This window comes from Molossus molossus, unplaced genomic scaffold, assembly GCF_014108415.1.
Source record: "Molossus molossus isolate mMolMol1 unplaced genomic scaffold, mMolMol1.p scaffold_m16_p_11, whole genome shotgun sequence".
NCBI classification, from domain to species: Eukaryota; Metazoa; Chordata; class Mammalia; order Chiroptera; family Molossidae; genus Molossus; species Molossus molossus.
Genome location: NW_023425346.1, coordinates 107438743 through 107456143, shown reverse-complemented (window position 1 = coordinate 107456143; position 17401 = coordinate 107438743). Strand labels below are relative to the sequence as shown.

The 17401-nt window shown below is 55.7% G+C and overlaps 1 protein-coding gene across 1 annotated transcript in view; it reads right to left on the bottom strand.

Moving 5' to 3' along the window:
• The window catches only part of FARP2 (FERM, ARH/RhoGEF and pleckstrin domain protein 2), a 109618-nt gene that overhangs the window by 28781 nt on the left and 63436 nt on the right, over positions 1-17401 (bottom strand). Inside the window, exons 17-18 of the mRNA XM_036253674.1 lie at positions 4749-4924; positions 58-147 (exon numbers count right to left, since the gene is read on the bottom strand). Of these exons, the coding sequence (XP_036109567.1) occupies positions 58-147; positions 4749-4924 (266 nt within the window). The remainder of the gene's footprint in view (positions 1-57; positions 148-4748; positions 4925-17401) is intronic.

Genomic DNA, 17401 nt, shown 5'->3' with positions numbered 1-17401 from the left:
GTTTAGAATTAAGAAGTATTAAGAAAATCAAAGTAATAAAAGACTCAGTTTTCATACCACGGTAATAACTTCTAGATCTTTCAGGTAAGTCCGCTCTGTAGCGAGAATCTCCTTTGCAATGAAGTAGGCCTCGTCCACTCCCGTGCACTGCAAGAAGTGGACCATGAGCACACGCCTGTCAGACACATCACAGATGTCGTGATACCCACTCTCTCCAGTTAACCTTGTCCTGTGGTTTTCCACCATAATTCCTGAAGGGATTACCTTCTGAGTGAAAATATAAGCCCAGCTGTTTCTCCTTCACATGTTTTTCTCATTTCATGTTATTCTTTCTGAGAAAAGAATTGCTGTTCGAACATCAACATCATTGAAGCTTATTATTGGTTGCGAGATAAAATTACTGTTCAGATATGACTGCCAGGTGTAGCTGGTCAACACAGACGTGTGTGTATACGTGCATACATGTGATTATAATGACTAAGCCTAACTCACAAAAAGTCATTAAATTTCCCTGGCCAGTTTTGCCCAGCGGTTAGAGCGTCGCCCTGCAGTCGAGAGACCCGGGTTTGGTTCTTGCTAAGGGCACGTACCTCGGTTGCAGTTTGTCCCTGGCCCTGGCTGGGTTGTGCAGGTGGCAACCACCCACTGTGTCCCTTTCACATCGATGTTTCTCTCTCTCTCTCTTCCTCCCACTCTATCTGAACAAAAAATGGAAAAATGTCCTCGGGTGAGGATAAAAAAAAAGTCATTAAAATGGCCAAACAGTGTACATGCTGTGCCCTGTGTTAGAGCATGAGGTTGCTGACACACTTCGAGGGCAGGTTCAGAGAAGGTCTGGCTCTGGAGCCCTTCAATCCCCATTGGGGCCTCTGCCTGACTTGCAGATGCTGGCAGGCCAGTCAGTGCTGATGGGACCCTCAGGAGCAGGAAGGGTCGCACTGTGCCCTGGGAACCGGGGCCCCACCATGCCTGGCTCTGAGCCTTCTGGCAAAGCACAGGCCTCACGCTGGGGTCAGTGGCCCCTTCTCCACCCTTCCCCAGCTGCAAGACCCCAGGCCCTGCTCCGCCCCTGCACCCTTGAGCTGTTGCTCCTCCACCAGGCTGAAGACTTAGAGGCCGACTGTCCCATCTGCCATGCAAGCACACCTAGGAAGCCCGCACCAGCCCGAAATAGGCACCTGGGGTGGGCCCAGGAACAGAGGTCCCAGCCCTTGAGCTGACAGCCTCCCAGCAGGAGACACACAAGCAGCAAGGATCGGGCTGAGGGAAGTTCCCAGCACAGCAGAGAAGTGGCCTGGATACGAAGCAGAGCAGGGGGTGGGGCAGCCAGTCTCCAGGGAGTAGACAGGCTGCCACTGGAGGGGTGGGGCTGGCTGGTGTGTGTGTGTGTGTGTGTGTGTGTGTGTGTGTGTGTGTGTCAGAGGTCAAGACCGGGAGGAAGTGGACCAGCTAGTTATTGGCAGGGAAGTCAGGGAGGGGTCTGGGGCAGTGCAGGATGGGAAGGGCTGGGGCTCCTGGAGGCCTCTTCCCACCCTGGCTGGCTGCAGGGCAGGGGTGGGACCTGGACACACTCTGAGGGCCAAGGTCTGGTGTGGGTGGAGGTGTAAGGGAGGAAGGAGGCAAGGATGACTGCAGTTCTGGGCCCAAGCCACAGGGACAGGCCGCTGACCCTGCAGGGGACAGGTCTGAGGAAGGCAGGGGGCCAGCAGAAGCAAGCTGGTGGGAGGGGGTCTGCAGCCCAGAGGGGTGGCTGGGCTGATGTTTGGGGGCCCACACCTTCTTCCCCTCCCCTCCCCCAGGTGGAGTTTAGGAGAGGTCACAACATTCTCTCAGGGGCAGCAAAGGCATAATCTTCGGGTGAGCCCTGCAGTCTGCAATGCTACTGGCTAGACCTTAGGGCATGGCCTTCTCTGGTCCCCCCTCCACTTGCCCGGAGCCCTTCAGAGTCCTGCTGTCCTTCCTCTGAGCCACGTGTGTGGAAGGTCTGCTGGCTGCTTCCCATGTCGGCACTTCCCAAATAACTGACATCTACTTGGCAGGAGCCACCGAGGGGCCTGCTCTGTGGGTCCCAGGTCTGGCCCTTCTCCCCACAGAGCAGCGGGGCCACCTTCCCAACCTACATGTTCTCCCATCATTTTCCTTTTGGGCTTCATGCTATTAAAAAAATGACTTTCAGCCCTGGCCGGTTTGGCTCAGCGGTTAGAGCGTTGGCCTGCGGTCCCGAGAGACCCAGGTTCAGTTCCCGCTAAGGGCACGTACTTCGGTTGCAGTGTGTCCCCAGCCCTGGTTGGTCGTGCGGGTGGCAGCCACTCAATGTGTCCCTTCACATCGATGTTTCTCTCTCTCTCTCTCCCTTCCTCTCTCTCCCTCCCATTCTATCTGTACAAAAAATGGAAGGATATCCTCGGGTGAGGATAAAAAAAAATTAAAAAAAATGACTTTCAAACCCAAATTGAATCCCTCTTTAAAATGTACTGTGATGTGCCCAGTGAGCTCTGTGGGGACAGGGCTGGCCCTGAGGGGCCCATGTCCTCGGGCTGGAAGCAGCCAGCTCTGGTGTGCAGCCTGCAGCAGTCCGCCTGTACTCGGCTGGGGTCCGACGAACCCTGAATGCCTGCCTGGGAAAAGGTCACGCGAGGTTCTAGACCAGGTCCTCCCTGGGGGCTGCGGGGCTCCCGGAAACTCAACCACCTCAGCATCGCTGGTGGGGTCGTGGTGGTGACACGGAGACACCACGAGCAGCGTGGTGTGGGTGGCCTGCCTGTGGAGCTGGGCAAAGGACTCTCAGGACCCGTGGAGAGCGGGCGAAGCAGCAGGCTGCACGGGGGAGACGCCCAGGAGGGACCTCGCGCCGCCGCCTGTCCCTGTGGAAAGCTGGGCTGAGCGAGGCGCCGCGGCCTCTCAGCCCCACACAAGCACCTGGAAAGGAGCTCCGTCCACCGGCAGCTTTCCCACCTTCGAGTACTGTCAGTCCTCACTGATTCTCTTGGAGAGGAGGAGAGACGGCTGTCAACGGAGGGACAGGAGGGCTCCGAGGGAGGGTGGCAGCCCCGCCCTCCGCACAGCACCGGGGGCAGCCAGGGAACAGACACGAAGGTCCTGGGCACAGCCAGGCTTGTTTGTCGTGGGGCTGAGGCACCCAGAGGCTGGCCAGGCCCTGCTGGGGAGCCATCGGGGAGCCTGGGGGTGGGGGCCTTGCTGAGGCGGCTGCTCTGAGACTGCCGGACCCCTTCTCTCAGAGGCCTGGACGGTGACGGCCAGCACCCTAGAGAACCACCTAAAGACCAACTATTTGTTAATACACAAAGTAACCAATTAAGGTTGGGATTTTTTTTTTTAATCCTCACCTGAGGATATTTTCCCATTTATCTTCAGACAGAGTGGGAGGGGGAGAGAGTGAAACATGGAAGTGAGGGGGATGCATCGTCTGGCTGCCTCCCGCAGGACCCCGACCAGGGCTGGGGACAAACCGCAACCGAGGTACGTGCCCTTGGCTGGAATTGAACCCACGACTCATTGGTCCGTGGGCTGATGCTCTAACTGTTGAGCCAAACCGGCCAGGGCTAAAGTTGTTTTTTTAAAAGAGCTTTGCTCCAAGCCATTTTTGTTAGGCACCGAAAAGCAACCAGGCGGAGGCCTGCAGGCTGGGAGCTGGGAGCTGGCTGCAGAGCCCTGACCACAGGGGGCGTCCTAGGCTGGGAGCCAGCTGGCACCCACACCTCACAGCAGCAGCCCTTCCAGGCCAGGGCTGCATCACTGACGGGAACCAGGGCCCCGGGCAGGTGGGTGTCTGCAGAGGCCCGCCGTCCTGAAGTGCCGCAGCCCACCGCGAAGGACGCTCATGAGTCCACCTCTTTGGCCAGTTCAGGAGGAAACACCACGGAGCACTAAGGTGTTTATAAGGACAGCTGTCCATGTGACAGGCATCTGAAGTGGGGTCCCACCACTCGGGGCCCAGTCCAGCCCGGCTTCCTTCAGTGCACCTCGAGGGTCCCCACTAGGCACAGGGGAGCAGACAGACGGCCCCGGGGCTCACACAGGCTACAGCCATTATTTTAACCACTCTCTTCCCCAAATGTCAAATTCCTTGGAGACTTTGCGCTTCCTCATGTGCCCCCTGCAAAGCCACCCTGCCCCAACTGCCTTGACCATGACATCACCCAGGCTGCAGGCCAGGGTCACCAGAGTGGAAGTGGCCACTGCCTTGGCCATCGCCTTGTCCTGAGCCCTGACCTCTGCACCTGACCTCTCAGCACCTGCCACTCCTACCCTGGGGATCACCTCCCCTTTCTCGCTGAGGTCCACCCCACGCACCCCCTCCCCTTGCAAGAACACTCGGGACCCACTGTCCTGCAGCCTCCTGACCCCAGGCCAGGCTGGTCTCCAGCAAGTCTTTCTGCACACCAGACCACCTCCTGGCTACCGGGCTGAGGGCCCCCCGAGGCCTGCCCCTTCCTGCCACATCCCCAGACCCAGCCCAACACTTGGGGCCCACAGGTGCCAGGCACTGTTACAAAGGTCCCAGAAGAGTCCCCGAAAGTGAAGGGAGGATCTCAGGATGAGATTTCTCTAGGGAAGCCAGGCCACCATGTCCTTTCACTCAGGAGGCCTGGTGGTGGTGGTGGGGTGGGGGGGGCGGGTTTGTGGGCATAGAGCCCAGTCCTGCTCTGCCCACAGGCTTCCCAGCCAGAAAGAAGTTTGCAAACCCAGGCCCACCAGCATGGAGCCCTGATCGGGGCGGTGCCCACCTTGTGTTTCGGCTCCTCATCGTCCATCCTGGTTCCACCAGCATCGCTAAGGACAGGGCTCAGGAGTGGGGACGAGCCCCGCTCAGCGGGGCCCAGAGGCACCTGAAACACAGGGCTCAGGCTCAGTGGGCTCTTCCGGGCGGAGGGAGAAGGCTGAGGACTGTCCACGGAAAGGCCTGGAATTGAACAGGGCGGGGGTGGGGTGAGACATGAGAAGGGCCAGGATGCAGGCCAGACACCACCTATCTCACCAGGCGTGGCGGCTAGGCACCTTCCGGAAACTGAGGAAAGCTGCCAACACCTGCAGTGCCCAACATGACAGGAAGTGGACACGAGAGCAGGTCAGCAGCTGACCGATCCACTTCCAGACACAGGTCAGGACCCCTGGCTCTGAGGTCCTGGGCTCTCTCGGCTCTAGAGAGGGGGCGACTGAGAATCAGCAGCACAAGCCTGGGAAGCAGGACAGTCGGGGGGGCACCTTCCGGGTCGCGTCAGAGGTGGTCCAACTGATGCTAATGCATCTGGAAAACTGTTTTCAGGTAAACGCATCAACCCTCGATTAAAAATGGGATCCTATAAAATTACAGCTCATGCCCTGGCCGGTTTGGCTCAGCAGTTAGAGTGTCGGCCTGCAGTCCAGAGAGACCTGGGTTCGGTCCCCGCTGAGGGCATGTACCTTGGTTGCAGTTTGTCCCCGGCCCTGGTCGGTCGTGCGCTTGGCAGCCACTCGATGTGTCCCTTTCACGTCGATATTTCTCTCTCTCTCTTTCTTCCTCTCTCTCCCTCCCGCTCTATCTGAACAAAAAATGGAAAACTGTCCTCAGGTGAGGATAAAAAAATAAATAAAAAAAAAAAATTTAAAATAAATAAAATAAAATAAAATTACAGCTCATGATTCTGTTTTCTGCTTCCTTGAATTTCGCATTAACAAAGATTTTATTTTGGTTTTCTAGAATTATACCACAAAAGTAATTAATAATTAACTTTCCCCTTCTTAAAACAGCATTTGCCTTTGATGCAACAGAAGCCGACATTTTGGTCTAAAACGCCATGTGTTTCGTAATCAAGACATTTTCTTATCTGTTCTTTTTTTGTTTTAATTCTCAGAGGTTTAGTGCTCAGGTATTTCTGTGGGAAATCAGTAAGTATTTAATGCTGAATTTTATTTATTTATTTATTTAATCCTCACCTGAGGACATTTTTGTATTTATTTTCAGATAGAGCAAGAGGGAGAGAGGGAGAAAGAGAGAGAGAGAGAGAGAGAGAGAGAGAGAGACATCGATGTGAGAGGGACACATCAAGTGGTTGCCACCCACACGACCCAACCAGGGCCGGGGACAATCTGCAACCAAGGTATGTGCCCTTAGCGGGAACCGAACCTGTGACTCTCCGGTCCACAGGCCGATGCTCTAACCGCTGAGCCAAACCGGCCAGGGCCTAATGCTGAATTTTAAAGATACGGTGAGAGCAGTTTCAAGAAACTCAACTGCCGCTCACAAGCTCCTTGAGCTAGAGATCCACTTAGGTTCCTGAAGGGGCCGCGCTCTACGCCGAGCCACTGTTATTCCTGCCTACAATCGCGTCGCTTACAAACGCTGGGACAGAAGTGACCCAATTCCAGCCCATGGCGGCTGCTCACTCGCCCAACAATGGCATCAAAGCCAGACCCTCCAACACGACCGCCGGACTTCGGATGCAGTGACCAGCTTGCAGAACCAGCGCTGGTCTCTTTAGCCTAAACGTGGGGGTGTGTGGGCAGGTTGGCAGACAGGAGTGCAGAGAGCCCCCCACATGCCTGCGTCCTGCTCCCTGGATGGGTATGGGCCACGGACCCAGCTACCCTCCCCGGTGGCCTGAGGCTGGGGGGCCGTTATTTTCACATTGACAAATCTGGGGCTCAGACAGCACCAGGGTGCTTCCCCACTGCCAACGCTAGCAGTTTCCTCTGGAATCTCACCACTGACAGATTTGACACATGATGAAATACTCATTCACCTTAGAAAACCTGGACAAAGTAAAATATGAAATTATTAATCACCAGTTTATTAGAATTTGCTTTTATTAGACATTTAAAATATGCTAACCCATCTTAAAATAACGTAACATTCCTACACCCCTCTTCCCGCACCAGGCTGGGTGGATGCTGTCGGTTCTGAATGGCCTAAGCCCAAGGGAGGGTTCCGTGTGAGTCCCCAGCATGGTCACTCCCCACGTGGAGAAGGGGCGTATGTCCAAAGATTAGCTATTTAGGATTTGCACTCCAAAATCCTTTCTGTCCCTACAAAGCCCAAATTTGCACAATGAGATACCTTCACACACTGAAAATGTAGAACAAATGCAGACGTGACCAACAGCTCCTCTACTTGCCCTTCATGACTGTATCGTTCCAGGCGTGGGACCCAAGGCGTCTGCGCCCATTGGTGATGAAAGGACGTACGTACAAGGTCACTGTTCACGCTGAGCCTTCCGGCAGCGCACACGGCACCTCCCTCGGAGACGGGCAGTCTCACAGCAAGTTGCCAGTGGACAGTTCACTGAAAAGTTGTTGCAAAGTTTGACTTGACTTTTCAGTCACAGAAGGTGAGAGCTGAGATGATGTGAAGAGTCTGCTCCAGTGGCCACTGCGGGCTGGTGAAGCCGTCGCATCAGAGAATGGGGCCCAGTGAACAGCCCTCAGTGAAGAACTTGTATGAGAGGGAACCCGTCAGGACAGGCTGCTCATTTGGGAGGTTAAAAGTCATCGTGATGTCAGCACTGCGGACCTGTTGTTTCACAGAAACTGTCAACTCACCATTAGTGAACAGATTAAGAAGTGCCACAAACTGCCATTAAACACCTGTTAGCAACAGCACAACGTTGTAAGCCATACCTCCTTCAAACTCTGTACACACAGATCCTACAAGATCAAGGCAACACATCTGTGGGGAGCTGTTTTTTCGAGCAAGTGGCTTGCTTCCATCGGGCAGTCTGAGTGTGCACCCCAAGTGCCCTCTGTGCGGCAGTCTTCCTACCGTGTGTGTCGCTAACGCACACACCATGCCCAGAAACAAGCGCGGGCCGTGGCTCGGCAGGCCTCTCTCCAGAGGACGCTGGTGTGGCCAGGCTCCTCGGTCGCACTGAGACAATGTGCCGGGTGGAAGCTGAGCGCCCTCCTGCCATGGAAAATCCTGCCCACGTTCGGTGAGAGCGCCCAGGTAAAAGGCAGGTGTCTTCAGAATTGTTCAAATGCTAAACATCAAGATTTAGGTGTCACAGAATGTGTTTTGCCTTAACCGACATGGTGAACATGAACCTGAAATATCTGTGAAAACAGACCCCGGTGTCCAAGGCCCTCCACTGAGCAACAGGCAGGAAGTGTCGACGTGGCTGAGTGACGAGTCCCCGTGACGGCACCCACTTGGACACGGCGTGTGTGCAGACACCGTGGGATCGAGGCCGACGGAGCCCTCCACCTGTCGACAAGGCATCCCTGGAAAGTCTTCAGTTTTCAAAATCAAGTTATTTGAAACAGACACAAGAGGTGGTTGCTTCACCGAGCGCGGCATGTCCGTCGGAGCGGGTCAGACTGTCCGCTGTGTCCGCAGGCAGGCTCCTCTCTCAAAGCTGCAAGTCACGGAAAGTGCTGACGTGGAAAACCCCCCGTCAGACCGGGCATGGGCACCTCTGGCAGCTGGTTTTCTTTTTTTCTTTTTTAAGTCCTCATCCCAGGATATTTTTGCATTTTTAGACAGAGTGACAGGGAAGGAGGGAGAGAGAAACACTGATTTGAGAGACACCTCAACTGGTTGCCTCCAGCAGGACCTGGACCAGGGCCGGGGTGGCAGCTGGTTTTCCTTGCCTCATTTGTTGTTTCCAAAAATTCCTAAATATTCGTCTTACAATTTTTGAAGTGTCATTTTAAAAGCGCAGGGTAACCTCAGTGCTTACCTCCACACGCTGCATCTGGGTGACGGACACGTATCAGTTAGAGGAAAGTTGAGCTCACTTCTTCTAACTCACGCCTTGAAATCCTCCTCATCGAATCTCGATAACAACCTTGACGACGTCTGCCTGACAGTGGAGGAAGAATCGGCTCGTTCGGAAGACTCGGGTAAGTCTGAGGGCTCGCGTGACAGCAGCAGGTGAGGGACCCAGAAGCTCCTTCCTTAGCACGAGCGATGACCCAGTAGTCCCGGAGGAAAGGAACGGCCGACTTGTCCAAAGAACCCAGGCGAATGTGAGCTGGCTGCGTAGTCAGCTGAAAACCACCTCTGGCTTCATTTTTGTCCTGGAATGTCATGAGTCACTTTACACAAAATTTGGCTCAAAAACCAAAGTGGAAGGAAGAAAAACAGCTCCGGAGAGGCCTGTCAGCTCATCCTACTGTGAGTTCCTGGCTCTTCTCCATCGACAACACAGCAGCCGACGACCCACATGCTGGGGCCCCTCCGCGGGCCGTGGGCCTACGCAAGGAGACACCCACGGAGCTCGGAGAGGGTGCCTGGCCCGTGGCCCACGCGGTAGATGGAGATGTGGCTGTGCTGACCTGAAGTTCAGAGGGTGACGTCAACATGCACAGTGCTCCCAAGAAGCATTTTTTCAGTTTTTTTGTTTTACTCTAAACAATCAGGATTCTTTCCTTGATAGAAAAGCAGGCACCCTGACCAACACCACAGTGGGTGCCCGCCAGGTGCAGGGTCCCCTGCCTGCGTTGTATGGTGGCCCAGAGCCCTGCATCTTCATTCTCATAAACGACGCCTTTGTCTCCAGCTTTGAGAAGCTCTGACTTAAGGATCCTCTAAACTACTGGATCGATGGTGGCAAGGTCCCCAAAGCAAATCATTCAATAAACTAAAGCCTGTAGGTGACTTTCATTAGGAAAGAATGTAATCTGGTGTAACATACTTCGAATGAGAAGGCCACGCAGCGGTACCCCGACAAGGCCGCCGCAGAGCTCAGAGAAACACCTCTGCGCACCTCTTCACAGAGATTCGTCACAGAGGCGCCTCTCCAGGGAGCCACCCACTCACATCGCCACTTCGTCCCTGAGCTGGGCACTGGGCACTGGAGGCCTCAGTCTGGAGTGGGAGGGAAATGCCTCACCACCCTCTTCTCTAAGCGGGGAGACTGCCCGCCCACGGTCCTGGGAGTTTGTGCCGACAGGGGCTTTTCTAGGCCCCTGAGGTGTGCCAGGCGCCTTGGGCCAGAAAGGAGACTGGCGGGAGCGAGGCTGCAGTCCAGGAGGTGGACAGTGGGGTATAACCAGCCTGTGACCCGAGTGGGCCGACAGGAAGGGCAGCGGGAAGCATGCCAGCTGAGTGGCGAGAGTCCAGAGCTGGGGAAACTGCCCAGAACCTGGGCAGCGTCAACACTCAGGGTCAGAGAGCTTCCAGGGTGTGTTCTGGCCAACAGGGTCAAGATGGCCACGTTCTCCTTGTCGGAATTAAGAAGCCAACAGCACATCTTCTGGGCACAGGACCAGCCAGGGACCACGTGGCTCCCCCCCAGGCTGCACACAGCGCTGGCTCAGCCAGAGCCTCAGGCTCAGAGCCGGGACCACCACCCAGCTGTGCCCCCAGCCACACGGCTGGCTGACACCGAAAGCCCCCTCCACGCCCACTGGCCTTTAGGGACGCCACCCACATCCAGAACGAACAAGGCCTGGCTGCTGAGACACAGGGAGGATGTGAAAAATCCGCAGCTGTTTCAGGGATTCACGTAACGTGTGAAATACTCTTTAATTATGTACGTCAAAACTGCAAGCAGGTGGAAGGAAAGAAAGCTAAAAAGCCCATTTAAAAATTCATAGTAAATATTTCCTTATTTTATTGAATAAACAATTAAAAAATTCTGAATTAGTACATATCTGGAAATTTATAAATGGCAGTTTCAATGGAACACAAGCTTTGTAAGTACCACAAACCACGCACCATCATGTCTCTTTAAAGAAGGAACAAGTTCAAGTGCACAGTGAAAGGCCAGCTCCTTTCCTCTTCCTTCCTGGGGAGTACAGATGTGTTTATGCAGAAGGCAGCACCAGGGACACTTCAGCACAGCAGCTGCGAGACGGGAGGGGCCGTCAGTGGCCACAACAGCCGCTGGGACAAGCTTTGTGACTTCGGGACAAGGCCGAACCCCGGCGAAGTAAGACTCCATGGCTTTGAGAACAAACACTAAGCTCCTCAATTTTAAGTGCCTGAGAAAACACGGACATTCTGTCTATGACGTAATTGTTCTAGTAACGAATCTACATTCCCTGAGCCAGGAAGGCATAACCATACCACGAAGACGTAGGAACTGGCACCGCAGGTCAACTACACATACCACAAAGGGGCGTGGTTCACGTGCTGTGTGTGCCCACGGCCATCACCGTGGCACTGGACGCTTCCAGTGGCTTGCTGGGCAGCAGGAGCTGAGAGCGTGCAGAGAGCGAAAGGTCTCGACACGGAAGCAACAACAGGCCTTTAGCAAATGGCAACAACAGAGAGACATAGCAACAGGTTTGAACATTTTCACTGGGAGCCCCCTGGCGAGTTGTTCCTACTGCCTCTCTATCATTGCTGCTGTTTTAAAAATATGTGTCCAGTGGAAAAGGGAGCCTAGCCTGACCCCTTACTGAGTCTCCTTTGCAACAGGAGAAGGCGCCCTCGAGTCCCTAACGGTCAGAGACGCTCCCCCTGCACAGCTGGCCGGCAGCTGGCCGGCAGCCATTCCTCCTCACGGAGCCGCACTGTCGTTACACTTGAACACACCTAGGTTGGCTTACGTAGAATACCTGGATTTGAAAGCTTAAATACAAAAATAGACTTGGTAACTTGGTAACTAATAAAAATAAATATTCTAGCTGAAGCAGGATGCACCATTCGGGGGGCACTTGGTGGGCACAGCAGGCACAGCCTGCCGGGGCCTGGCAGTGGGGACGGGGCAGGGCTGTGGTCAGCCAGCACAGCGGCTCACCTGGCCCTCCTGTCAGATGTAAGGCTCTGGGTCAAGTGACGGAGATCAGCGGAAGAAAAGCTGTCAACACCTGGCAGGCACTTTTCAACCACACTTTCAGCAACCGGCTGCTGACATAAGAAGTGTGGTCACAAGTCTACATGCTTCATTCAAGTCTGAACAAGCCTTCTGTCATCCAGCTATATGGGCCCTTCCCAGGTGGTGTCACTGCACAACACAAGGGCCTCTCGTGATCCGCAGCCACCAGCGGGGGCGGCTTAGCGGCCTCACTCTGGGTATCTGAGCATTTGCTACGAACCACCTCTCGTTAGGATCAGACAAGGGCACAGCCACGCAACCTGTCATGAGGAGAAAGCCAGGGTGTCAGCAGGAACTGTGGTCCTTCGGACTCACTTTCTCCTGGTTTCTGAACAAGTCCCTCTGGGGGTGGAGGGGTTATAAACCCTCAAAAGTGATGCCTGGCCACAGTGGCTCAGTGGATTGAGCATCATCCTATGGCCTGAGAGGTCCTGGTTCGATTCCCAGTCAGGGCACAGGCCCGGGGTGCAGCCTCGACCCCCAGTAGGGGGCGTGCAGGAGGCAGCTGATGGATGTTTCTGTCTCACATTGATGTGTTTCACTCTAAAAAATCAATAAAATCATTTAAAAAAACAAAGTGAAAAGGGTAGCAGTGAGCAGTAGCCAAAAAAGTCACAACTAATTTTTAAGTAAATGATTTCATTATAAAGGAAAAGCTATAAACTCAGTGGTAAGGAGGCCTGAGGGGCCAGCCAGGCTGTGGGGCATGAGGCAGGACCCCTTCATCCACAAGTTACTGGCACAAAGGAGGGGTCTTCTGCCGACAGGGCACCGAAGAGCTACCTGCCCCATGAGGCAAGCAGATGGCGTCTGGATCCCGCCTCGAACAAACCACATGGCAGCAGTGCTTTGGACCAGCAGGCAGCCAAGCCTGTCTGGTGGCAGACGAGCCGGGGCACTGCTGTGACCAGCTGTGTGGGGCACGGAAGAAGGCGTCCTTGTGTGTAAGACACGTGTGGAAACCCAGAGGCAGTCAGCACGCCAGGGACCCACTTTGAGTACTGCAGCCTCGAAACAGGAGAGAAGGGGGTGGGGGTGGTCAACCTGCGGGGACATGAGCGTTGGAGACAGGGGTCTGGTGCTTTGGCTCCCGTTCTCACTTCTATAAATTTTGAAAACTTTCTAAACAAAAAATTAAAAAATCGTCTCCAGAAAATAAAGTTTCACTGAAGAAACAGAACCGAACCCTTTACGGGAAGGCGCAGGCATAGGTCTGAGCAGCACGTCTCACAATCTCCAGGATGAGGGCGGTGGGTGCCCCACCACCTGCAGCCTGTCTGCACTCGGAAGCAGTCACCCTGCGGGCTGCAGGGCTGGCTCAAACCACGTCTGACCTGCTGCTCAGACACTAGTGTGGGTGCCCTGAAGAATAAAAGGACAGAGAGAGAAACATCGATCGCTGCCTCCCAAATGTACCCTGACCAGGGCTAAACCCACAGCCCAGGCTGGACATAATGTCTAAACAAGGGCCCTCCCAGGAGTTCAAAGACGTGATGACCTCCCCGGCTCAGGTCCCAGGAAGGAAAGGGGACCACTTGGCAGACAGGTGGAGCTGACGGAGAAGCAGGCCAAACCAGCCTTGCCTGCTCGCCCCGGCACGCTGAGTGCTGGGTCACAGGAAGGGAGCATCAGCTGGTCCTCTTGGCTCAGGCATGGACTAAGGGGCACAGCTGGTCTCTGCACCTCACTCCGCGGCTTTGGGCCCAGCAGAGGAGCTGACGGCGGCTGCCTCCAGCCCGGGTGAGGGCAGCTGTGCGACTGAGGCCATTTGCAGATGGAGGGTCTGGAGCCCCTGTGCCTGGGCCTGGACAGCTATCCCATGGGGACTGCCAAGTGGACAGCCGCCAGGACTCTCGAATACCAGTCCGGTGCTTCTGTGGGAGTTTCCGCAGGACGCCCTTCGGGGTCAGTGCCACCCCCCCTAAGCCACTTGCTGGAAGTGTGCTGGCCTGCGGGCCCGCGCGGCAGGGGAGAGGCACACGATGCTGGGCAGCCGGCGAAACCTGGAGAGGGTCCCGGGCTCTCACAGACCTCCCAGAGCTCACCCGGGAGGCGGGCGGAGGGCCGGCATGGGCCCCCTCTGTCACTAGGTCCTACTAGAGATCTAGCAGGAAAAGGTATCAGACCTGGATCCTGCATCCGGAGACCTCGTGACCGAGACTGTCGAGGAAACAGCTGACTTCAGGCCTCACGCAGGACCTGTCACTAGCTCTGCGGACTCTGAGTGCGCTTCCTGACAGCTGGCTGAAATCAGACTCCTCCTGCAGTCCTGCTGTGGTCCCGGTGAAGGGGATCCGCAGGGACACTTGGTTTGGCTCTGAGGACAGCGGCGCTCAGGTAACGGGCCTGAGACTGAGCGAGAGTAGTGCCATCAGCGCCCCCTTTGTATGTGCTGACCCAGGGCCTCCTTGGTGCCCTACTGAAACAGCAAGCTCACTCACCCGCTGCAGGACCCCCAGTGGCCCAGCCCACAGCATCCTCATTACCAACACTGCCCCCGAGATGCATCTACCTAGACATCCCTGCACTCAACCTTGCTGCCAGGTCCAAGGAGGTGATCAATCGACCTTTCTCCAAGCAGAGCCCACAACTCTATGTCTTTGCACCTTTTAAAGAGTCTCAGGCAAAGAAAGCCCGAGGCCCTGAGGAAGAAGAGACTGGGAATCCTGAGCTCCTGGCACTTCCAGCGTCTGCTTCTCAAATTCAGCCCCTACAGAAGCTAACTGCATGGACCCAGCCATGCTGGAGCGTCTCCTGAGCTTAGACCATCTGCTGGGCTCCTGGGGGACCCAGGGAACCCCTCTGCGGAACACCCCTAATCGAGAGCAAATGGTGCTCGTGAAGACAGTGCGGGAGGAGGGTTTGGAGCCTGAAAGGCTTACGATAAAGCAGACAGAAGCCGAGGTGCGGGCCCAGGAAACGACCCAGAGCAGCAGGCTTGCTCTCCCACAATGCTCGACCCCTCGCCCGCCGCACAGCCAGAGTGCCTGAGCCCCTCCACAAGGCGGTGGCGAGCCCCCTACCATGGATTCAGGAGCAGGCAGCATCCCCAAAGGCGGGCCTCCCTATCCTGAAGCAGAAAAGCTCCCAGGGAAGGGAGAGGCTGGATACCAAGGCGAAGGGGAGGCTGAGGGCTGTGAGGGCTGCAGACCAGCCCCGAGCTGCCGGCCCAGGGGCCAGAACATGCTGACACCTGAATCCACACGGCCGGCAGCGCACCGGCCAGAAGGAGGCCGGCCGTCATGGCTGGAGGGCGTTCCGCGGCCTGTCAGCCAGGTGGAGCACTCAGGGTGTGTGAGGTCCTGGCAGGGAAACAGCGAGTCTTTCCTGAAGGTGAACATCTGGGGTCTCGCTGCAGCCCGCCTGCCGGCCAGCTCCTCTCCTCACTGGGCCTTTTCCTTTTCAGTTCTTGTGTGACAGCTTCTTGTATAACAGTTTAAACTCCATTAAAAAAAGAAAAGAGAAAAGGACCACTTGCTAGTGGAAAGCGTTGTTGGGCAGCAGGGATGAAGGGCTCAGCAGCTCGCCCGGGACGCCGGGACCAGAAAAAGCAGTCGAGATGGGATGTCACCGTCCTCACCGTGCAAATCCAGGGTTTTCTTTCCGAGTCACACCAAGGTGGTAACGTCCCGAACACCTGTGCTGACGAGGGCTCCTGAAAACACGGCCTGTCCCGTTGAAGTGTCTCTTCCCAGGTCGGCAGCCACCCTGGACTTGGCCCAGTGCCCTGAGGGGCAGACGGTGGGTCTGGAGCCTGAGGGATGAGCAGCAGCTACAGGCCTAGACCCCAGTCAGAGACCTGGGCGAGGGCGACACGCAGGTGTAGGTTTAAGGCAGCTATAAAATGGGAAGTTTCTCAATACCTTTAGCCAAACCCCTGATGAGAAGAGAAAGACTGACCCTCGCAAGAGGCCCAGGGCAGCTCCGAGGCTCCAGCCTATGGATTCTCACAGCAACGCACACAGACAGTCACAGCCTCACATCGGAGCAGACAGACTTTCAGCTTAAAGTCACCACAGGACTTGGGAGAAAAATGAACCTTTAAACATGGACTGGCTCTCCTGGGTAAGAGCAGGAAGAATAAACAACAAAAACCCAAATCCAAAACCTGATCCGTGACCTGACAAATCGAACAGTGTGAGTCCGGGACTGGATCGCAGGCACCCCTGGCTGCACTGTCCACAGTGTCCAGTGTGGGCTGTGAGCACCACCCACCTTCTGCATGGCGAAGACGGGGCACTGAGGGGGCACCCAGCCACCTCCACCAGCCTGTTCACACAGCTTTCCCAGGCCTGGGGACAGCCCGTGCCCCCGACGGGGCTGAGAGGGGGCTGACAGTGTCACACGGGCTGGTCAACAAGAAACAACTTCCCTAAGGCAAGCGGGCTCCTGGGAGCGTGTTCTTGGCCAACAATCCCCACCGTCGGTCCAGAGGAACAGTTCCTGGTGTCTGCACTGTGGCTGTCACATTGACTTGTATTTTTTTCTGTAACCAAATATCTATTGTCCCCCAATAAAGGAAGCAGAAGGAAGCAGTTCCATTGCATTTTAAACCAACACCTCTCCAAGCCCACCATCTAAACACAGGACCCTTTCTGGGTCTCAAGTCATTAATGGGACAATTCCTGTGGCACCTGAGACCCCTGGGCCTTTCCAGGACTGGCTCACTCGGGACTCGGTCCGGTGGCTGGACAAACCAGGCAAAGCCTCCGTCCCAATGACTCTTGGCAGCAGGCCTCGCCGGAGAAGCAGCCTCAGTAGGCAGACCGCCCCGTTCTGCTAGAGACCAACACGAGCCAGACTGCGTGACACTGTAAGTGCAGCACGAGCTTCTGCTGAGTCAAAGAAGAGCCAGAGAGACAAAGCCGCAGCACTAATTACCAGCTCCCAGGGGACGAGCTCCAAACACTCATCTGTTGTCAACTTGATGCATAGTTTTAATCATTCCAAATGGAAGTTTTAATTCTGTGACATTCAAAAAAGAAGAATCGATCAGAAAATCAGGAGAAGAAGGAATCCCTAGCCATGGACATAAGCCAACAATCTGAGCTCCTTGCACGAGCGGGTGGGTTCAGCCTGGACAGGCTGGGAGTGGTCAACACGGGCTCGTATCTACCTGCTCTCCCGGACTCACGTTCTTTACGTTATTCTGCAAATCGAAAATGACTCTCTCTCCACTGGTCTGTGCGAAGGGGTTGCTGAAAAACAGGCTCACGTCAAGGGGGGCCTCGGCCTCAGAGCCCCAGGAGTCCGTGTCTGTGCTGCTGGAGTCCTCGGCCGTCGTGGGCGGGTAGCTGAGCTGCTCTAGCTGGTCGAGGATGTCGGAGAACTGAAAGGCCGAGCTGGCTTCAGAGCGCACTGAGCAGGCGGGGAAGTTGGCCATGGAGCTGGCCTCAGACTGGTTGGCGGAGCTGGGTGTGCGCACAGACAGGCCGAGCAGCGGGAGGTGGCTGAGGGAGCTGCTCTGGGAGGGGCTCAGCAGGCTCTGCATCAGGCTGGCCTGGGCCTTCACCTCCAACAGCTCAGACGTGTCTGAGGGGTGCGCACCACCAAAGCCACTCTGTCCCTCAAACCCAAAGCCATGCTCGCTGCCTACTGGCCCTGCCTCAGCGGAGAACCTGTCTGGGCTGGACTGGGCA